At 35.3% G+C, this 17,399-nt stretch overlaps 5 protein-coding genes across 5 annotated transcripts; 4 read left to right on the top strand and 1 right to left on the bottom strand.

Annotated features, from left to right (window-relative positions):
• Positions 1-1,871: 1,871 nt before the first annotated feature.
• On the bottom strand, positions 1,872-2,716 carry LOC17874975. The gene has a single exon (XM_006281152.2). It carries the CDS (start codon positions 2,617-2,619, stop codon positions 2,113-2,115), a length of 507 nt encoding a protein of 168 aa, XP_006281214.1. The 5' UTR covers positions 2,620-2,716; the 3' UTR covers positions 1,872-2,112.
• A 4,111-nt stretch (positions 2,717-6,827) lies between these two features.
• On the top strand, positions 6,828-7,555 carry LOC17877261 (60S ribosomal protein L12-3). Its single transcript, XM_006281155.2, has one exon. The coding sequence runs from the start codon at positions 6,869-6,871 to the stop codon at positions 7,367-7,369; it is 501 nt and encodes a 166-aa protein (XP_006281217.1). The 5' UTR covers positions 6,828-6,868; the 3' UTR covers positions 7,370-7,555.
• A 3,206-nt stretch (positions 7,556-10,761) lies between these two features.
• LOC17875593 (probable aquaporin PIP2-4) lies at positions 10,762-12,405 on the top strand. The gene is made up of 4 exons (XM_006280821.2): positions 10,762-11,114; positions 11,396-11,546; positions 11,653-11,938; positions 12,091-12,405. The coding sequence occupies exons 1-4, from the start codon at positions 10,808-10,810 to the stop codon at positions 12,202-12,204; spliced, it is 858 nt and encodes a 285-aa protein (XP_006280883.2). The 5' UTR covers positions 10,762-10,807; the 3' UTR covers positions 12,205-12,405.
• Positions 12,406-13,179: 774 nt separating this feature from the next.
• LOC17876521 (proline-rich receptor-like protein kinase PERK8) lies at positions 13,180-13,824 on the top strand. Its single transcript, XM_006281957.2, has one exon. The coding sequence runs from the start codon at positions 13,206-13,208 to the stop codon at positions 13,659-13,661; it is 456 nt and encodes a 151-aa protein (XP_006282019.1). The 5' UTR covers positions 13,180-13,205; the 3' UTR covers positions 13,662-13,824.
• A 385-nt stretch (positions 13,825-14,209) lies between these two features.
• Positions 14,210-17,363, top strand: LOC17875267 (protein disulfide isomerase-like 1-4). The gene is made up of 12 exons (XM_006280129.2): positions 14,210-14,828; positions 14,931-15,060; positions 15,164-15,329; positions 15,418-15,536; positions 15,629-15,709; positions 15,863-15,949; positions 16,070-16,144; positions 16,242-16,310; positions 16,393-16,473; positions 16,564-16,698; positions 16,783-16,839; positions 16,935-17,363. Exons 1-12 carry the CDS (start codon positions 14,242-14,244, stop codon positions 17,139-17,141), a joined length of 1,794 nt encoding a protein of 597 aa, XP_006280191.2. The 5' UTR covers positions 14,210-14,241; the 3' UTR covers positions 17,142-17,363.
• The last annotated feature ends 36 nt before the right edge of the window (positions 17,364-17,399 follow it).

The following is a 17,399-nucleotide window of genomic DNA, read 5'->3' as shown; positions in this document are numbered from 1 at the left end:
ATATATATAGTATTCAAATGGGGTCATATATTGTAAGAGTTTTGACAAAGAAAAATGAAAATGTAGACTTGTCATCGAACTATTGAATAAGCCCACAAAAGAGAAAACTAAATTCATTAACCCATCTATATTGCTTAAAAGTTGAAGTAGACTTGGGCTTTACATCTATAGGCCTTTTTACCTTAGGGTGGTGGGAAATACATGTACAACCATATTTTAACAGATAATAAGAATTAATTAATTAGTCAATCATCCTCCCATTTTGCATTAAAGTACACTTTAAAAAATAAAGATTGGTAATATAATAAAAACTAAGTGTTCAAATCAACACTTCATTGTCATATATAAAATAAGGAGTGTGTCATATTACATTTAGAATACAGTTGAATTAAAAAAAAAAACATATATATATATAAAATGTGATGATTGATGAGTAAAACAGATGTGGACTGTTAATCTAACTTGGTGGATGATGAATAATATTAAGGAGGATGTCATTTACCAATCAAGACAGTTTACTTTTTAGTTTAAAAAGTAATTTAATCAGTAGTGTGTGCAAGATGTTGTCATATTGTAAGAAAAACAAACAAGACACAATTAATTATGTCTCTCTTTTGTTACAAACTTGTTTGTATGTATGATTGTTGTTGTCATGTATATATACTCTTTGTAATTATTCTGAGCTACTTTGGGGAAAACTCCTTAATTATGAGCTTCACCTCCAAATCGGTTTGGTCGAGAGGATAATCTCTCTTAACTTTATAATCTCAATAAAAACTCTCATCCTTGTTCCTAGGATCATTCATTTGGTTATCTTCAATGTAGTAATTTGAACTGTGGGAGAGAGTCTGTCGAGAGGACATCCTCTGAACATTTGTCTTCGTTAGAGGCAATCATGGCTCTGCGAGTGCGAGCTACCTTGTAAGTATATTTACAGTGATGTGTCCCTCAAGTCCCCCTCCCAGCTGGGCCAAAACGGTTGGGGCACTTTTTTTGATCAGAAAATGACACCCAACTTGACAAGAGAACCCTCATTACTCAAAATTTACTCATTATTTCTAGAATAGACCCTTTCTTCTTCTTTTTTTTTTTTTTTTTTTCTTTTTTAGCGGGTCCAATAAAACTTACAAAGACATTTCTTTTTTTCTTTCACATTTATGTTTTGTAATTATATTCATTCAATGTGTGTACTTGTAAGAAGAAAAATATCTGGTTCAAATTTTGATTGTTGAAGATGATTTACAATTCTTTAGAACAGGATAAGATTGTTGTTATATTGGATAAGATTATGATCAATTTGGTAGCAATGTTGTTTTTTTCTTTCTTTCTTTCTAGTTTTACACGAAACCTTATATATTTTTTACCATAAATTAATTATAGAGAATTTCCAAGATTTAATTTAATTGTGTTTGTTTCTACGAAATATGTTTGCATAATTACCAAAAATAAATAAAAAAAATCTACATAATATTGAGGAAAAGCATAATCCACGAGATCATCCCTCACATGAACTTCATGCACCTCTTTTTATAGTCTCTTACACGAAAACTATTCATTCACCTAAAAATCCATTTTAATTAGCTTTACAAAATCTTCTCTCATTAGAGCCAAATGAAAAAAAAAAATGAAAAAAAAGAAAGAGAATAATTCTTGAAGCAACAATGTCACTTTCATGTGTTTGTAGCCTCTGCTTTTCTCACCCACCTCATCAAACACCCCCGTAAATTTAACCCAAAAAAAAACCCCAACTAATAATTGTAACATTTTGCCCCACACTTTTCTATTTTATCCACTTCCCACCTCTGTTTTTACTTATCTCGATAAACATTACCCAAAATCTGAATTTTTACAGATTAAAAATTCGCATCAAATCGACAGCAAAATACGCAAAATGTGATTAAAAATCTAAAAAGAAATTACATTGGGGGTAAGATATGCGGAATTAAACGATAAATGGAGGGCATTTCTAGAAATATTACATGCTCTCTCTCTCTCTCTCTCTCTCTCTCTCTTCTCTCTTCTCTGACAGTTACATAAAGAGAAAATGATTGAAGTAAGGCAAAAAAACAAAACAAAAAAATTACAGGAAAACTCCAAAAGTTTCCAAATATTTTAATCTTGGAACCCGATTTTTTCGAAAATGGCATTTCTGACCCTACTCAGATCTCTTCCTTTCAATGTCCTCCCGATTCCTTCATGAACCGAGAAGGAAGCCATCCTCGTCTTCGCCAGAAACTCATGCGGAGGCAACCAGTCTCCACCGTCTTCGCAATCATCTCCGTCTTCGTCGTCGTTATCCTCGATGATTCTCCGGCGGTTATCGCGGTACTCCCCACGGAGAATCTTAGACCAGTCCGGGACGTTAACGGGAAGCGAAGACGCTGTTGTAACGGCGGAGGGACGATGAGTCGACGGTTTTTTACCGGATCTGGAAGGGGTAGAGATTTTGCGGCGAAAATCGGGAGAATCGGAGTGGATTGGGTTGTAGAGATCGGATTCGTCGAATTCGAGACCTGAATCGGTGGCGGTGGTGGTGGTGGTGGTGAAATACGAAGAAGGCTGATCGGTGCCGAGAAATCGATAGCTAGGTCTAGCGTAGTAACTCTTCCCCGTCGCCATTGAACAAGGAAGAGGTTTTATAATAAAAATGATTTTAAGAAGAAAAAAATTGTTTGAAGAGTATTTTTGATTTTGGCTAATTGCTATGAAGAAGAAGAAAGAGTCATGAGGGAGTCTCTGGTTTTATACACACTCACACAGGTTTTTTTCTTTTTGGATAAATTTGGATAAGGGACCCTTAACTTCCAGTTTCCGTCAGTTGTTAAATTACAGAGTTACCCTTGGATTTTAAATGAAGTGTCGAAAGATGCAAAAGGGTTTAGACTCTATGAACAAGGTTGGAGAATATTACATGTGGCGTGTTTGGCATATTCTTTACCACACACACTTCATAACTTTTTTTATGTGTCTCTCAATACACTAAAACGATATCTATCATTATAAATTTGGTATTTTATTACATCCCAATATTGATTTCTAGTTTTTTTTAATAAAAATACATATTTATAAAATCACATTTTGTACATTTTTTTTATAAGTATATTCGAATCCAAAATAGCGACATATATTAATTTCACATTGGTTAATTATAAATATAGAGAAAAACTATACTATAGTTGGTAAATGAAAATAAAATTTTAAAGAAATATCTGATGTCCTATAAACTGAGGATACATAAGTTCTACAAGGATTATATACTGTATATAAATAATTACTCTATTGGAATAAGAATGATTAAAATCAGATATTGCATGGACGGAGAATATAATGAAGGGGGAATATAATAATGAATAAAAATTTATAAAGGAGCTCTCGACCGTGTGGAAACTTACGAGGTTGGTCGGTGTGATCGGCGCGGGGAACCAGAACCGTCGAAAACTTTACATCATACATACTCTTGGTCCATCCATAACTCTTACTACCAAAACAACTTATTAGCCGTTCCACACTTAGATATTATTATTAATTTTAGGGCTTTCACTACCCAATGAAGAAAACACACTCTGCACCAAGCTTTCCTTACCACTCGTGCTTTCCCTCGTGCTACTGTATAATTTACTACTTATTTTTCTCTTCCCTGTAACATATTACCTTATTATTAAACTACTTATTATCTTCAGCTATTTGGTTTTGGATTAAGTCTGTTTCATCTCTTGGCTTGGCTCTCTTCATATTTTTTTAATACAGCTTCCAGATTCTTTCAACAGTTCACACTAACAAGACTATAAAACTAAATGAAATGACTAATCCTTAATCATATCCCTAGTTAAAGTCCTCACTAATACTATAATTAATTATGAGTTAACCTGTTACTCTAATGTGTTTTTTCCCTCTTAATAACTTTATTAATAAAGGTATTTGAATAAGATCTTAAGATAAGATTTGTTAAAAAATAGATTTTAGTTTAAAATTTTGCTAAGATACTTTTAATAATGATGGTCAAAACTACTTAACATTTTTGTTTTATTTGAAGTATTGATTTAAAACTAACGGATCATGCTGATACAAGTCTCTTGTTTCTTCTGCCACTATAAATCAAAAATAGGGGAATCTTAGGTAGCTTTCAAAGAAAAGAAATAAAAACCAATACCGACTTCTAAGAGAAAAATATAAAAGAGAAGTATAGAAAATCTTTAAAAACAAGTTTGTCAACAAGAAAAAACATTTAGTTTATTTTCTTCTAATACAAAATTAAACGACGATCAATGTTTTCTTATTAATTGCCTCTCCTTCACTGCTATGTCAGAATGCAAATTTTAGCAAATTATGTATATGATAAAATAATAGATTTTTCGTAATTTTAGTGGATAATATAGATTCTCTTCGTACCACTTAAAAACTTGGTTCAAGTCTCTCTTTTCTCTTATTTGGTTTGTTTTTTGTTTTGTCGTGACGCGGGTGGGGTTTGGATTCACTTTTCTGCCTTCCCCAGTTCCAAGAGAAAGACAAAAAAGCAAACACGATCATGACACGTGTTCGTAACAAAACGATCTCATTACACGTGTTGTATCAGTCATCTTAGATGGATGGATGCCACGTGAATGTAGAGAACCCACTCTCATCTGATCTAAACGCGTTTTATAATATCTCGCCAGCTGGCATTTCTTTAGGCTATTTACTAGTCCTTTCGTTTTCTTCTCCTCTCGATGTTCTCTCACGCGCGACAGTCTCGTATAAGTACCGTCTCGAATATAATATCTCAGCGCGTGAGACTGGCTACGTGCGAGTATGCGAGTGGGGATTTTTGTAATGTAGTCTCACAAGATTCGTTGAACGTTGAAACTCTCTTCTTGGTTGGTCCTACGTTGCTTCTTATGTGTTTTGCTCAAATCAAAAAACTTCCTTTTTTTTGTTTAATTTTTATTTTCCTTTTTTAGTTGTTTTTTTTGGTGTCTATCCACATCTATATGCTTTAAATATATAATGGAGAAAATAAATATCTAATACTTTTTTTTTTTGCTAAGTATCGTATTTCGAATACAATTAAAAAAAAGTATACGGTCAATATTATGCTACGCGTCACTTTCCACATTGTATGAAAAATATAATCAACCCAAAACGATTAGAAACAAAGCTGAAAATAATATCCTCGTTAAGTTTTTTATCTACTACTAGTAGTGTGTCTTGGAATTAATACTTTGAAAGAGTTTCATTTTATTTGTGTCCTTCAACATATTTTGGAAACAGTTCATAAGATTTAAAGAGCTGTTTTCAATGAAATCGAGTAAATGTTTATCGGGTAATAATAAAACGGAAAAACATTATTTATCGGGGTTTTTCAGATGTCGACATAGTGGGCACATAGATATTATTTTTTAATTTAAGTAGCCAAAATACTAGCGTAGTAGTACGTATTATAAAAAGAAAAGAAATTGAATAGAAAGAAAGGAAAAGTTAAAATACTGTGCTGTAATAGTGATGATGATGATGATAAATAAAGTGTCTTTACTGCGAAAATTATAATACTAATAAAATAAAATACTTTATCAAATCATGTTATCCTTTCCAGAAAGTTACGAGGTGAAACCAATAAATGAACAATAACTTAACAATGTTTTTTAATAGATACAGCTAGCTAGCCAGTCACAAGGCTCAGCGAAAAAGTTTGGAATATGATTTTACGATTTATACCATTTTTTTTTTTATAGATAAGTGGTGAATCATTGAGCTATTTTATACTACTACATTTGATTACGGGGAGCTAGCTTTTTAAAGTGATTAATCGATTAGATGCTAACTAGTGTGCTACTTCATTTTATATTACTTCCTAATTTTGGTCCATGGAAGCTCAGTTGTAATGTCATGCATCGATCTCAATTATGCAACGAAATTTGTTACATGTACATCAGCAAACCTCAGTAATACATATACAAATACGCACACGAAAGGCTTAAATGGTTCTGTCTCTTGTATGGGTGGTAGTGGTACATATAATATCTGCCTCTGTCTTTCACATAAATATTTTCTCATACCTTGAACTTCGATCAGTTTTCTTAGCTCTCCATACATATTTATTTGCGTGTGTGTGTGTGAGTATGGATGCATATACCCCCCATTCCTCTTTGAAAGCTTCAATCATATAATGTAACTAATCCGGAAGCATAAATTGGTATATTCCTTATCTCAAAGCTGATAAGAATATCCGGTCCAACCATATACGTAAGATTCGGTACATGCCATTATTGACCACTTACTTTAAGAGTGGAGTAGCTTTTTCTATCTAGGTGGAGAAGAGAAAGGAAATTAATTATAAGGTAAAAGAAGTTTGTATGCTCTTGTTTGATGAAATCTTACATTAAAGGTTCACAAAGCACACTTAAAGCTTAATGATTAGACCCTATAACACGTGTTTCGTCAAGTGATTCAAGCTTCTTGTCATCTAAGATAACATCAACAAGATTTTTATTTGTTCTTACCACCTAGTCATGGACTAGTCAGTGAATGCAGGGATATGCCAGAGTTTAGCCTGCTAGCCTCGAGAGAAAGAAAATGATAAAGGAGGTGATCATTTCAACGCATAGGCCGAAACATTGGGCTTTTAAACCTTATAAGGCCGTCCTTAAAAACATAGGAGCCCATTAACTTTGTGTTTGGAAAAGCCAGCCCAGCTCCATTGAAATGAAAATGTTTGGTTTTGATTTAACCAACTCCAGTCTATTTTGAATTTCGGTTAAGAGCAATCAAACCCGAATTGGGGTGGGATAAACTCGTCATTTCAGCTAAAACCCTAGCTACATAAACGAAGTATAAAAAGGAGGAAACCCTAGAAACAGAGAGTGAAGTGAGAGAAGAAGAAGACTAAGAGAAAATGCCGCCGAAGTTGGACCCGTCACAGATCGTGGACGTGTACGTCCGAGTCACCGGAGGTGAGGTGGGAGCAGCGTCATCACTCGCTCCAAAGATCGGTCCACTGGGTCTGGCGCCGAAGAAGATCGGAGAAGACATCGCGAAAGAGACAGCTAAAGAGTGGAAAGGTCTTCGAGTGACAGTGAAGCTGACAGTCCAGAATCGTCAAGCTAAGGTGACAGTGGTCCCTTCGGCGGCGGCGTTGGTCATCAAGGCGCTAAAGGAGCCAGAGAGAGACCGGAAGAAAGTGAAGAACATCAAACATAACGGCAACATTTCGTTTGATGATGTGATTGAGATTGCAAAGATCATGCGTCCAAGATCCATAGCTAAGGAATTGAGTGGAACAGTGAAGGAGATTTTGGGAACTTGTGTATCTGTTGGTTGTACGGTTGATGGTAGAGACCCTAAGGATCTTCAGGAAGAGATTAACAGTGGAGACATTGACGTTCCTAACGAGTGATTCAAGGTTTTTGTATCGTCTTTGATTTTTGTGTTTTTTTTTTTCGAGGGATTTTGCGTTTTAGTATACTATTTTGAGATTCTGAAAAGACGATTTGTGGTTTCGCACATTTGAAAAATCCTTTCTTGGGATAAATTAAAATGTTTCATTTCTATAATCTATCAGTTTGGTTTTTGAGTATTCAAAGGTTCAGGATGATATATATATATATGTATTGGTGTCATTGTTGAATGCATCACAAGACTCTTAATGTGAGCTGATTAGTAGTGTTCCATAGTTTTTTGATATCTCTATCTACAGTATTGAGATTTGAACTCACAATGCACTCGTTGCTTTTGCTATGTAACTGATTTGTAGAAAATCATGACAGGTGATGTGAAGTTTATTTGAGCAGTGTGCTATGGGTAACTTGATCGACTCATTTGTAGATGGAGCATTCAGTTTAATGGTTTATGTTGTCTTTGTAGAGAGTGCTGTCTTTATAGTAATAAGTTTTGGTTGTCCCATTTCCCCCTTTGAATAACGATCAGTGATGGTACTTCACTTTTTTAAATGATGACATTGTTGAATACCTTATTAAAAAGTCTGATACTGTAAGAATGTGGTAATTAGTGGAGTGTTTCTTTGGCTGTTGGTCTTGAACGGTTATGTTTTGATGGGAAATTTGTGTAGCTTATGTTAATCGTGTAGCCACTTAGCAGTGCTCTTCGTGTTGGATTACGTTTTGGTTGGGATAAACAATTCTTTGTCGACTTTGTTGTGCGTGTGTGAGTAATTGATATGATAAATGAACCAAATCTTGAGCTCTTACGTACTTTGTTGACCAGTAGTGTTGAAATCCTGTTTTAGTAAATAAACACTTTAGTGGGATAAAGATCAGGGTGATTGTCCAACCCAAACATGAAGAATCAGAGATACCCACTTTCAAGCTGTGATCAACAGGCTCCCTTATTAGTATCGGCGGCAGGGTTGTGGATTGGTGAAACCAGCAATCTCCTCACGCCATACCTCGTTAATCGAGGCTTGTTATGTGATGAGAAGAGTATGTTTCAGTGCATCTGGTTCTTGGGAAGCACCAAGTGTCAATAAAGAACCAATCGAGTGGGGTTGACGGACCCTGAGTGCAAACGAGAGAAGTAGGTAAGGTAATTCAGATAATCAAATTGCGCGAGAATAGCTGCAAAGGGCTTATATTAATTTTGTGATTATAGCATAGAAGCATATATAATCAATGTTGAGTCTCTAACGCTTGAGTTTATACACAATGTATGGTTTCGATCCAGACAAACATATATAACCAAAACTGAGGGTGTTGAGTTTGTGCCAGACGATGTGGCACCAATTTGACGCGAGAGCTCCCTGGTCTGATTAAGTCTAATAGAGACGACTTAGATGAGAAGTTGTAACACCAAGAATATAAAGTCCATTATCATATTTCAACTATAATCTGTGGTGATGAGTGTACAAAAGATATGTGGTGATCCTTCCTTCATTGTCACTAAATAATTTGTTGTTGTTCGTATCATTTAAGAGGCGATGGTGTAGTAGTACTCGATATATTTCATTTTGCTACAAAAGTAAACATGTTGCTGCAAAAGAATTATGATTCCTTTGGATCCAAAAAAAAAAAAACATTTAATTTAGTTATCTAAAAAAAAAAAAATACAAACTCTGAAACTTGCATCCATTCATGCTATTAAAATCAAAACCAAAATGCATAAACATGGCCACATGGATGTACGTATATATATGTGTGGTCTCACTCATCACACATTATATATAATTCATGTAATTAGATTGATAATATATAATATATGCATGCATCAAGCATGTAAGTCCAACATTAAATTGAATAATTCGGAGGGTTGAGGAGCAATTACATGTACAGAAGAGTTCGCCTGGTGAAGATAACATATAATAATAAGAGAGAGAGAGAGAGCTTAATCAACGTTGTTCGGATTTGTTGCATGTCATGGATCTCTCATTCTTATCATCTTCTCCTCTTTATTTGTTCTTTTCCTTATTTTTTCAATTCCAACTGTTTCGTTTGAGAAAAACATAAAACTAACCTCTTTACATTTTTAGTTTACTTTCTAACCAAAACCCGAAACGAAAACCATCTCTACACTACTATTCTACAAGTATTTTACATGAAAATTTATACTTTTTTTTTTTTGTTTTGTTTTGGCTATCCACCTGAAATTGTATATTTTTATACAGTTTTTATAATGTGGGTGAGATCATGAGATGAGACTTTGCTTGTTCACTGAATAAACCATTAATTGCAGAAATTTCTTGCACGCTAAAATGTAATTCTCAAATAAAGAGAGCATCTTTCTTCATTTGCTAATTAGTTAGGAAACCTTTATAAGATTCCTATTTCCGATCATACTTTTTGTCTCGCACTTTCTAATTTCCTATATATATAAAAATGTATATAATGTTGAAATTATATTCTAAACACAGGTCTAAACCCGTTAATGTCACATATATTATTAAATAAAGCATGAAATTATGACGGCGTTCGATATCGAAGTTGATATATATATAGACTTGTTTCGGAATACTTTATATGCATGTACAAAAACGTTAACAGATAAAATATATCATATTTATGTTTGAGTTTTATTAGAGTTTTTTGTTTTTGTTTTGGTTGTTTATTAGATGAAAAACCATCTTAACTTAGTATAATTGATTTCATATTATCGTTAAATAATTGAGGTTGAGATTTAAAAATAATAATATTACGGATATGAAATTTGACGTTGCAACAACAAAACAAAAAAAAAAAAAACTCATGGGTCGACCAATTAAATTAATACAAACACAAGAATGTCTAAATCGAGGGGTTGGTTGGACGGCTTAAAACAAGTTTATCCTCCTCTAATCATACAGTTTAAGACAGCTCGTTCCTTATTGGTTATGTTATTCGGAAATTGTACGCATAATATTCAGAAAAATGTTGAATTGAAGAAGCATCTCTACGCTTGGCTTAAGAATATTCGTGTAGACAAAGTATTGGCTTTAAGGATTTTTGCTTTGCTAAGTTACTATGATCATCAGTAAGATTAATTAAAAATCGTCATACTGTTTTAACAAAATAGAGATTTAAATCAGGTTAGCTAATCATTTCTTAGTAGTATTGACAAACATAATAACAAAACAGAGATGTTTCTCTCAATTCTCATAATACCACCTCCAGCTCATTTGAGGCACAAGATAATAAGATTCCTTTATAATTATTTCCCCCCAAAAATATGTTTTTAATTAACTGTCCACATCATTATTAACCACATTATTAATTATCTTATAATGTACTTATACCAAACCCTTGCACAGTCTCTATGTATATATACACAAACACACACAAACTGAAAAGCTACAAATCTGAAAAAACATTGATCAAAGTCATCTCTGTCTCTCTCATCATCTTTAGCCATGGCAAAAGACTTGGATGTGCAAGAGGGTGGAGCCCCGGCGGCCAGAGACTACAAGGATCCACCTCCCGCACCATTGTTGGACATGGAGGAGCTTGGGAAGTGGTCGCTCTATAGAGCCGTCATAGCTGAGTTCGTGGCGACACTTTTGTTCCTCTACGTCTCAGTCCTCACCGTCATCGGCTACAAAGCTCAAACCGATGCAACCGCGGGAGGGGTGGATTGCGGCGGCGTAGGCATATTGGGTATTGCTTGGGCTTTCGGTGGAATGATCTTTGTTCTCGTTTACTGTACCGCCGGTATCTCCGGTAAGTATGTTTCTACACAAACGTTCGAGTCACGGCACATAGATTTTCACGTATTAATAAAGTTATTAGTATTGTATAGTTTTTGATCAAAAAGAAAAGTATTGTATAGTTTAGATCACAATAATCTACGTATTCTAACTAGAGATGGTAAATAACTAAATATATATTTTCTTACTTTCTACTTTAAAAATGTCAATCAGTTCGGGTTTTGTTTCGGTTTATATAAACTAAAATACATCCTTACAATTCATTTGGTAAATCAATTTGTTTTCATGATGAAGGTGGTCACATAAACCCGGCTGTGACGGTGGGATTGTTCCTTGCTAGAAAAGTGTCACTGGTGCGGACAGTGTTATACATTGTGGCTCAGTGCCTTGGTGCCATCTGCGGTTGCGGTCTCGTCAAAGCATTCCAAAGCTCTTACTACACCAGGTCTCAAAACTCTTTCAAAATACTTTGGTTTATACTTTATAAGGTCTAGCTAATTAATATGATTATACTGTTTTACTAATTACAAATATTGGTAAATGATACTTAGATATGGAGGTGGAGCCAACGAGCTCGCCGACGGTTACAACAAAGGTACCGGACTAGGTGCAGAGATCATCGGAACTTTTGTCCTCGTTTACACCGTCTTCTCGGCCACCGACCCCAAGAGAAGTGCACGTGACTCCCACGTGCCAGTTTTGGCGCCGCTTCCCATAGGATTCGCCGTCTTCATGGTTCATCTAGCCACCATTCCCATCACAGGAACCGGAATCAACCCGGCTCGTAGCTTCGGAGCTGCCGTTATCTACAACAAGGAAAAGGCCTGGGATGACCAAGTAATCTATACCTAACTTTTATACGCATTTTGATCTATAGTTTATATATACGAAATGGTGTTTGATTATAATTTGATTATATGTAACTCTTCACATTAAAACCAAAAATAATGTTTGATTATAATTTGTTTGTTTTTGTATGATTGTAACAGTGGATATTTTGGGTTGGACCGATGATCGGAGCAGCAGCAGCAGCGTTATACCATCAGTTTATTCTAAGAGCGGCAGCGATTAAAGCTCTCAACTCCTTTAGGAGCTCTGCTTAAATCTTTTTCTATTTATTTTAATTTATCCACAAGTTAATCAAATTATGATTACCATGAAATTCACTACCACTGGCACTGGTCTCTGTATTTTTTTTTTTGTATGTTCTGTTTTTTTAAATCTTATGGAATCTCCCATTCGTGTAAATGTGGGTTATTATTAAATGTTGCTTTAAGATAAATCTCAAGTTTGCCTTTAATCTTTTCGTAGAGTTCACGTTAATTTTGCTTTTGATTCCATTTCTCTCTCGGTAATCAACAGATAATGATGTCATGTATGTTTTAGAATTCTCAACTTTGTAATTACATATAGGCCCTAATTGTCATCTATAGATATGCATGCATATCATAATATTATTATTATTATTACTATTTATCTTTTAAAAAATGACAAAACAATGAAATCAAAAATAGAAACAATGTGCAAAACCAAAGTTGTGTAGTGGAGGACCTGATTAGTTAAATTTCCTTAAACTAGTTTTTACTTTTCCGTTGCGGTTCCTTCAAGCTAACAACTCTTGATGCATCATTCTTTTGGCACCAATCCTACCCTCAAAAATATGAACAATATGATTATATGAACATATCTTTATAACCCTATTTTTTAATATCATGTTAGATATAGTTAGAACATGTAAATGCAAACGATAAAAACTTATAGATATATCAAACAGAAATTATGTACATTAATATATACAACTTTCTTTTGTACAGTTAAAAGATTAATTGTTCACGTTCGTTAGAAGAAAAGAACACTTATTTTGTAGAGGGAAGTTATATATAGAAGATTGAAAACAAACAAAAATCGGATAATTGCTCTCCTCACCCATCAAAAAAACACTTTTTTGTTCTTTTCTTGATATTATGCAATCATACAAATTTGAACTTCAAGCAACAACTATGATCTCCTCTATAACCAACATACTACATATATAAACCCCAAAAAACAAACACATGTACACAAAGTCACAAACTAAACAAAAAAAAACAAACACTTTTGCAACATGACATACCTAACTCACTCTTTGCTCTTCTTCTTCTCTTGCTTCTCTTTGCTTCTTTGTGTCTCCATTGCTGGGAGCAGACCTGTTCATGGTCCAGCCTATACAAACCCATCTGCTTTCTCTCCGGAAGCTTACGATTTCTTCCACCCAAAATCATCAGTCCCTGATCACAATAACCCACCAAAAAACTCACCTTCTTCACCATCGACATCCTCACCTACACCTTCGCCTTCAAAGACATCCATCGTAGAAGCAGATTCACAAGGAAGTACTAAAGTTTCATCAGACGAACACACAACAAGTGAGAGTCGCAGAGATGAAGAAGGACGAGGGGAAACCATTGGAGTAGTGTTAGGCCTTTCTTTCGTAGCATTTCTCTCTTTGGCAATCTTCTTTGTGATCAAGAAACGACGTGCTAGTATGATCCGCACTATTGTGACTCACTCTGATGCTTAAATTATCCACAACGATACTTCTTTCTTTTCAAGTTCTTTTGTCAATTCTTATATAAAAAAAAAAACTATGTAGAAAGTTACAATGTGTCGAAGAAGAGTATTGAATCCTAGGCGCTATGGTTGAGTTTGTTTTATCAAAGTTTTGGTATATTTCGGTTTGAATTCAGCTTAATATATAGCTTAAATTTGTAGAATGATTTTACATGTAAACATAGTATAAGATCAAATTGCTAATCAAATAATATTAGCTATACTTAATTCCAATTAATTTGTGTCAAGTTGGTTGACTTACACTAAAATGGTTTAAGGTAAAGATCCGGTTATTGTGTTTTGGTAGTAAAACCAACCGGTTAATAAATTACTCGGATTCATTTCAGGTTATAAACATTTCAGTTTTGTTTCATTTATTATTAGTCAATGACATAGAATATTCCCTAATAATCCAATTTAATACTCTATCCTAAACGACGACGTTTGTTTTGGTAACAACGAACATGCGTTATTCAGTAGTAGTTGTTAATTTATTAGATCTCAAGTCTCAACCATCTCAAGAGTTCACAAACAGAGTCGCACACACTAAAATGGCGTTCCGCGTTTTTCTCCTCTTCTCTCTCACCGCTCTTCTCATCTTCTCCGCCGTTTCTCCTTCTTTCGCCGCTTCTTCCTCCGACGACGTCGACGATGAGGATCTCAGCTTCCTCGAGGATCTCAAAGAAGACGACGCTCCCGGCGCTGACTCACTCGCCTCCTCAGCTGGACTTGACGATTTCGAAGGAGGTGAAGACGAAGATCCTGATATGTACAACGACGATGACGATGAAGAAGGAGATTTTTCCGATCTAGGAAATCCAGATTCCGATCCGTTCCCGACGCCGGAAGTTGATGAGAAAGATGTTGTGGTAATCAAGGAGCGTAACTTCACTGATGTGATTGAGAATAACCAATACGTTTTGGTTGAATTCTATGCGCCGTGGTGTGGTCATTGTCAGTCTCTTGCTCCCGAGTATGCTGCAGCTGCGACGGAGCTTAAGGACGCTGGTGTCGTTTTGGCTAAGATCGATGCGACGGAGGAAAATGAGCTAGCTCAGGAGCATAGTGTTCAGGGATTTCCGACTATTCTTTTCTTCGTTGATGGTGAGCACAAGCCTTACACTGGAGGAAGGACTAAGTAAGTGAAATTGGGTTTTGGTATTAATTTCAATTTTATCGTCGGATCTAATTTGTAGTTAGAATTGCTGAGTATTTTTTTTTAAAAAATGTTGTGATTTAGAGAAACAATTGTGACATGGGTGAAGAAGAAGATAGGCCCCGGTGTGTATAATCTAACTACATTAGATGATGCTGAGAAAGTGTTGACTTCTGGGAACAAAGTCGTCTTGGGATACTTGAACTCATTGGTGGTATGGTTTCTCTATTCACTTGGTTTATAGTCTTTCTGAGTCGTTGCTGTATTTTTTCTTAAGGTAAACACAATTGGATCTTTAAAATGTAATTTTTTTACAGGGTGTTGAGCATGACCAACTTGCTGCTGCTTCTAAAGCTGAAGACGATGTGAACGTCTATCAAACAGTAAATCCTGATGTTGCCAAGATGTTTCACATCGATCCCGAGTCTAAAAGGCCTGCTCTTGTCCTAGTGAAGAGTGAAGAGGAGAAGATTAGCCATTTTGGTTGGTTTTCTGTAAATTTCTGTTATGCATTGATTCAATGGTCTTGTTCTAGGGATTTTGCTTATATGTTTGTATTATTAATCTGCAGATGGGGAATTTGTTAAGTCTGCTATAGTTAGTTTTGTGTCTGCCAACAAGCTTCCATTGGTGTCTGTTTTCACAAGAGAGACTGCACCGGAAATTTTTGAGAGTGCAATCAAGAAACAGGTGTGTCACTGTTTTAAGTAGGATTCTTCTATTCAAATTCGATGATGGTTTAGGTCCATCTGCTAACATGAAAGTATATGATCTCTTTACAGTTGCTGTTGTTTGCAACCAAAAAAGACTCTGAAAAGGTTCTTCCTGAATTCCAAGAAGCAGCGAAATCATTCAAAGGAAAGGTGAGAACATAAGTCTAGTCTGGTTTAGACCAATATTTGATATTTATGTTTTGGATCAAGACGAATCCATGAAGGAGGATCTTTGGGGGCAACAATGGCTTTACGTTATCTTGGTAATGTTACTTCTAAGAAGCCTTTTGTTTCTTGCTACAGCTCATCTTTGTATCTGTGGATCTGGATAATGAGGATTATGGAAAGCCAGTCGCTGAATACTTTGGTGTGTCCGAAAATGGTCCTAAAGTAAGTCGATTGTTTTTATTTTGTGATGGGCTTAAGAATTGCACATTTATAAGAATCTGAGTCCTAGATCTTTTCAACAAGCACATACTGACTATATCTCAAATGTTGGTCTGTGTAAAGCTTATTGCCTACACAGGAAATGAAGACCCGAAAAAACACTTCTTTGATGGCGAGATCAAGTCAGATAAAATTAAGGTATCTCTTTGAAGTTTCTTTCACTCATAAAATTTCTACTTCACGGTGACATGTAAAGATTGTTGTTTGGTAAACTTAAACCTCTAACCTACTGCAGACATTTGGAGAGGATTTCCTGAATGACAAGTTAAAGCCTTTCTATAAGTCAGACCCCATTCCGGAAAAGGTAAAGCTGTTTATTTTTCATCTTCAATTTCCAATCGTCTTGTTGGCTCATGTTAAACTGGGACTTAAAATTTATGCCACAGAACGATGCTGATGTGAAAATTGTGGTTGGAGATAACTTTGATGAAATTGTTCTGGACGATTCTAAAGATGTTCTTCTCGAGGTACATATTGTATTAAAATCCATCAATAAATCGATATGGATTCACATCTTCTCTTTACATCGATGCTTTGTTCTTTAAAACAAAACTCAGGTCTACGCACCATGGTGTGGCCATTGCCAAGCCCTTGAGCCAATGTACAACAAGCTTGCAAAACATTTGAAAAATATTGATTCTCTCGTCATAGCCAAGATGGATGGAACAACTAACGAACATCCCAAGGCCAAGGTAATAAAGTTAATGCAATTCATCTCTGCACCGAGAACCTTTCTATGATCAAAGCCTCAGGGATGATTTTATCTGGTTTTGCAGGCTGAAGGGTTCCCTACAATTCTCTTCTTCCCTGCAGGCAACAAGACTTCAGAGCCGGTAAGTTCTGATTCTCCTGGCTGCAACACATTTGTCTTCTTGGTATCATCTGAAACTGAGAAAACCTTGTATTATTGTGTTGTTGTGTGGAGCAGATAACGGTAGATGCAGACCGCACTGTGGTTGCATTTTACAAGTTCTTGAGGAAACACGCAACAATCCCGTTCAAACTGGAGAAACCTGCATCAACCGAATCTCCTAAAAGTGTCGAGTCCACACCAAAAGTAGAAACTACCGAGACCAAAGAAAAAACCGAGAGCACGGCAAAGAGTAGCCAAAGTGACTCAAAGGACGAGTTGTGATCCAAAGCCAAGAAAAGGGTACAAGTTATATTATGTCTCCTTATGTATGACCGGAATTGTTTCATCATGAGTGTGCGACTATAGAGAAAGATGAAGACAATTAATACTATTAGTTTGGGAAAGACAATTTCCACTCTTAGATTTGGTTTCACTTATCTAAATGTAGAATGCCAAACTTTACTTTAGTGTCACACATTGAAATAAAGATCAGATGATACATCATTGACCCGGAAAACCAGAAGAACCCGTTTACCGTAT

The sequence above is a fragment of the Capsella rubella genome, unplaced genomic scaffold (genome assembly GCF_000375325.1).
Source record: "Capsella rubella cultivar Monte Gargano unplaced genomic scaffold, Caprub1_0 scaffold_8, whole genome shotgun sequence".
Lineage (NCBI taxonomy): Eukaryota > Viridiplantae > Streptophyta > Magnoliopsida > Brassicales > Brassicaceae > Capsella > Capsella rubella.
This window is presented reverse-complemented; position numbering and strand designations above follow the sequence as displayed.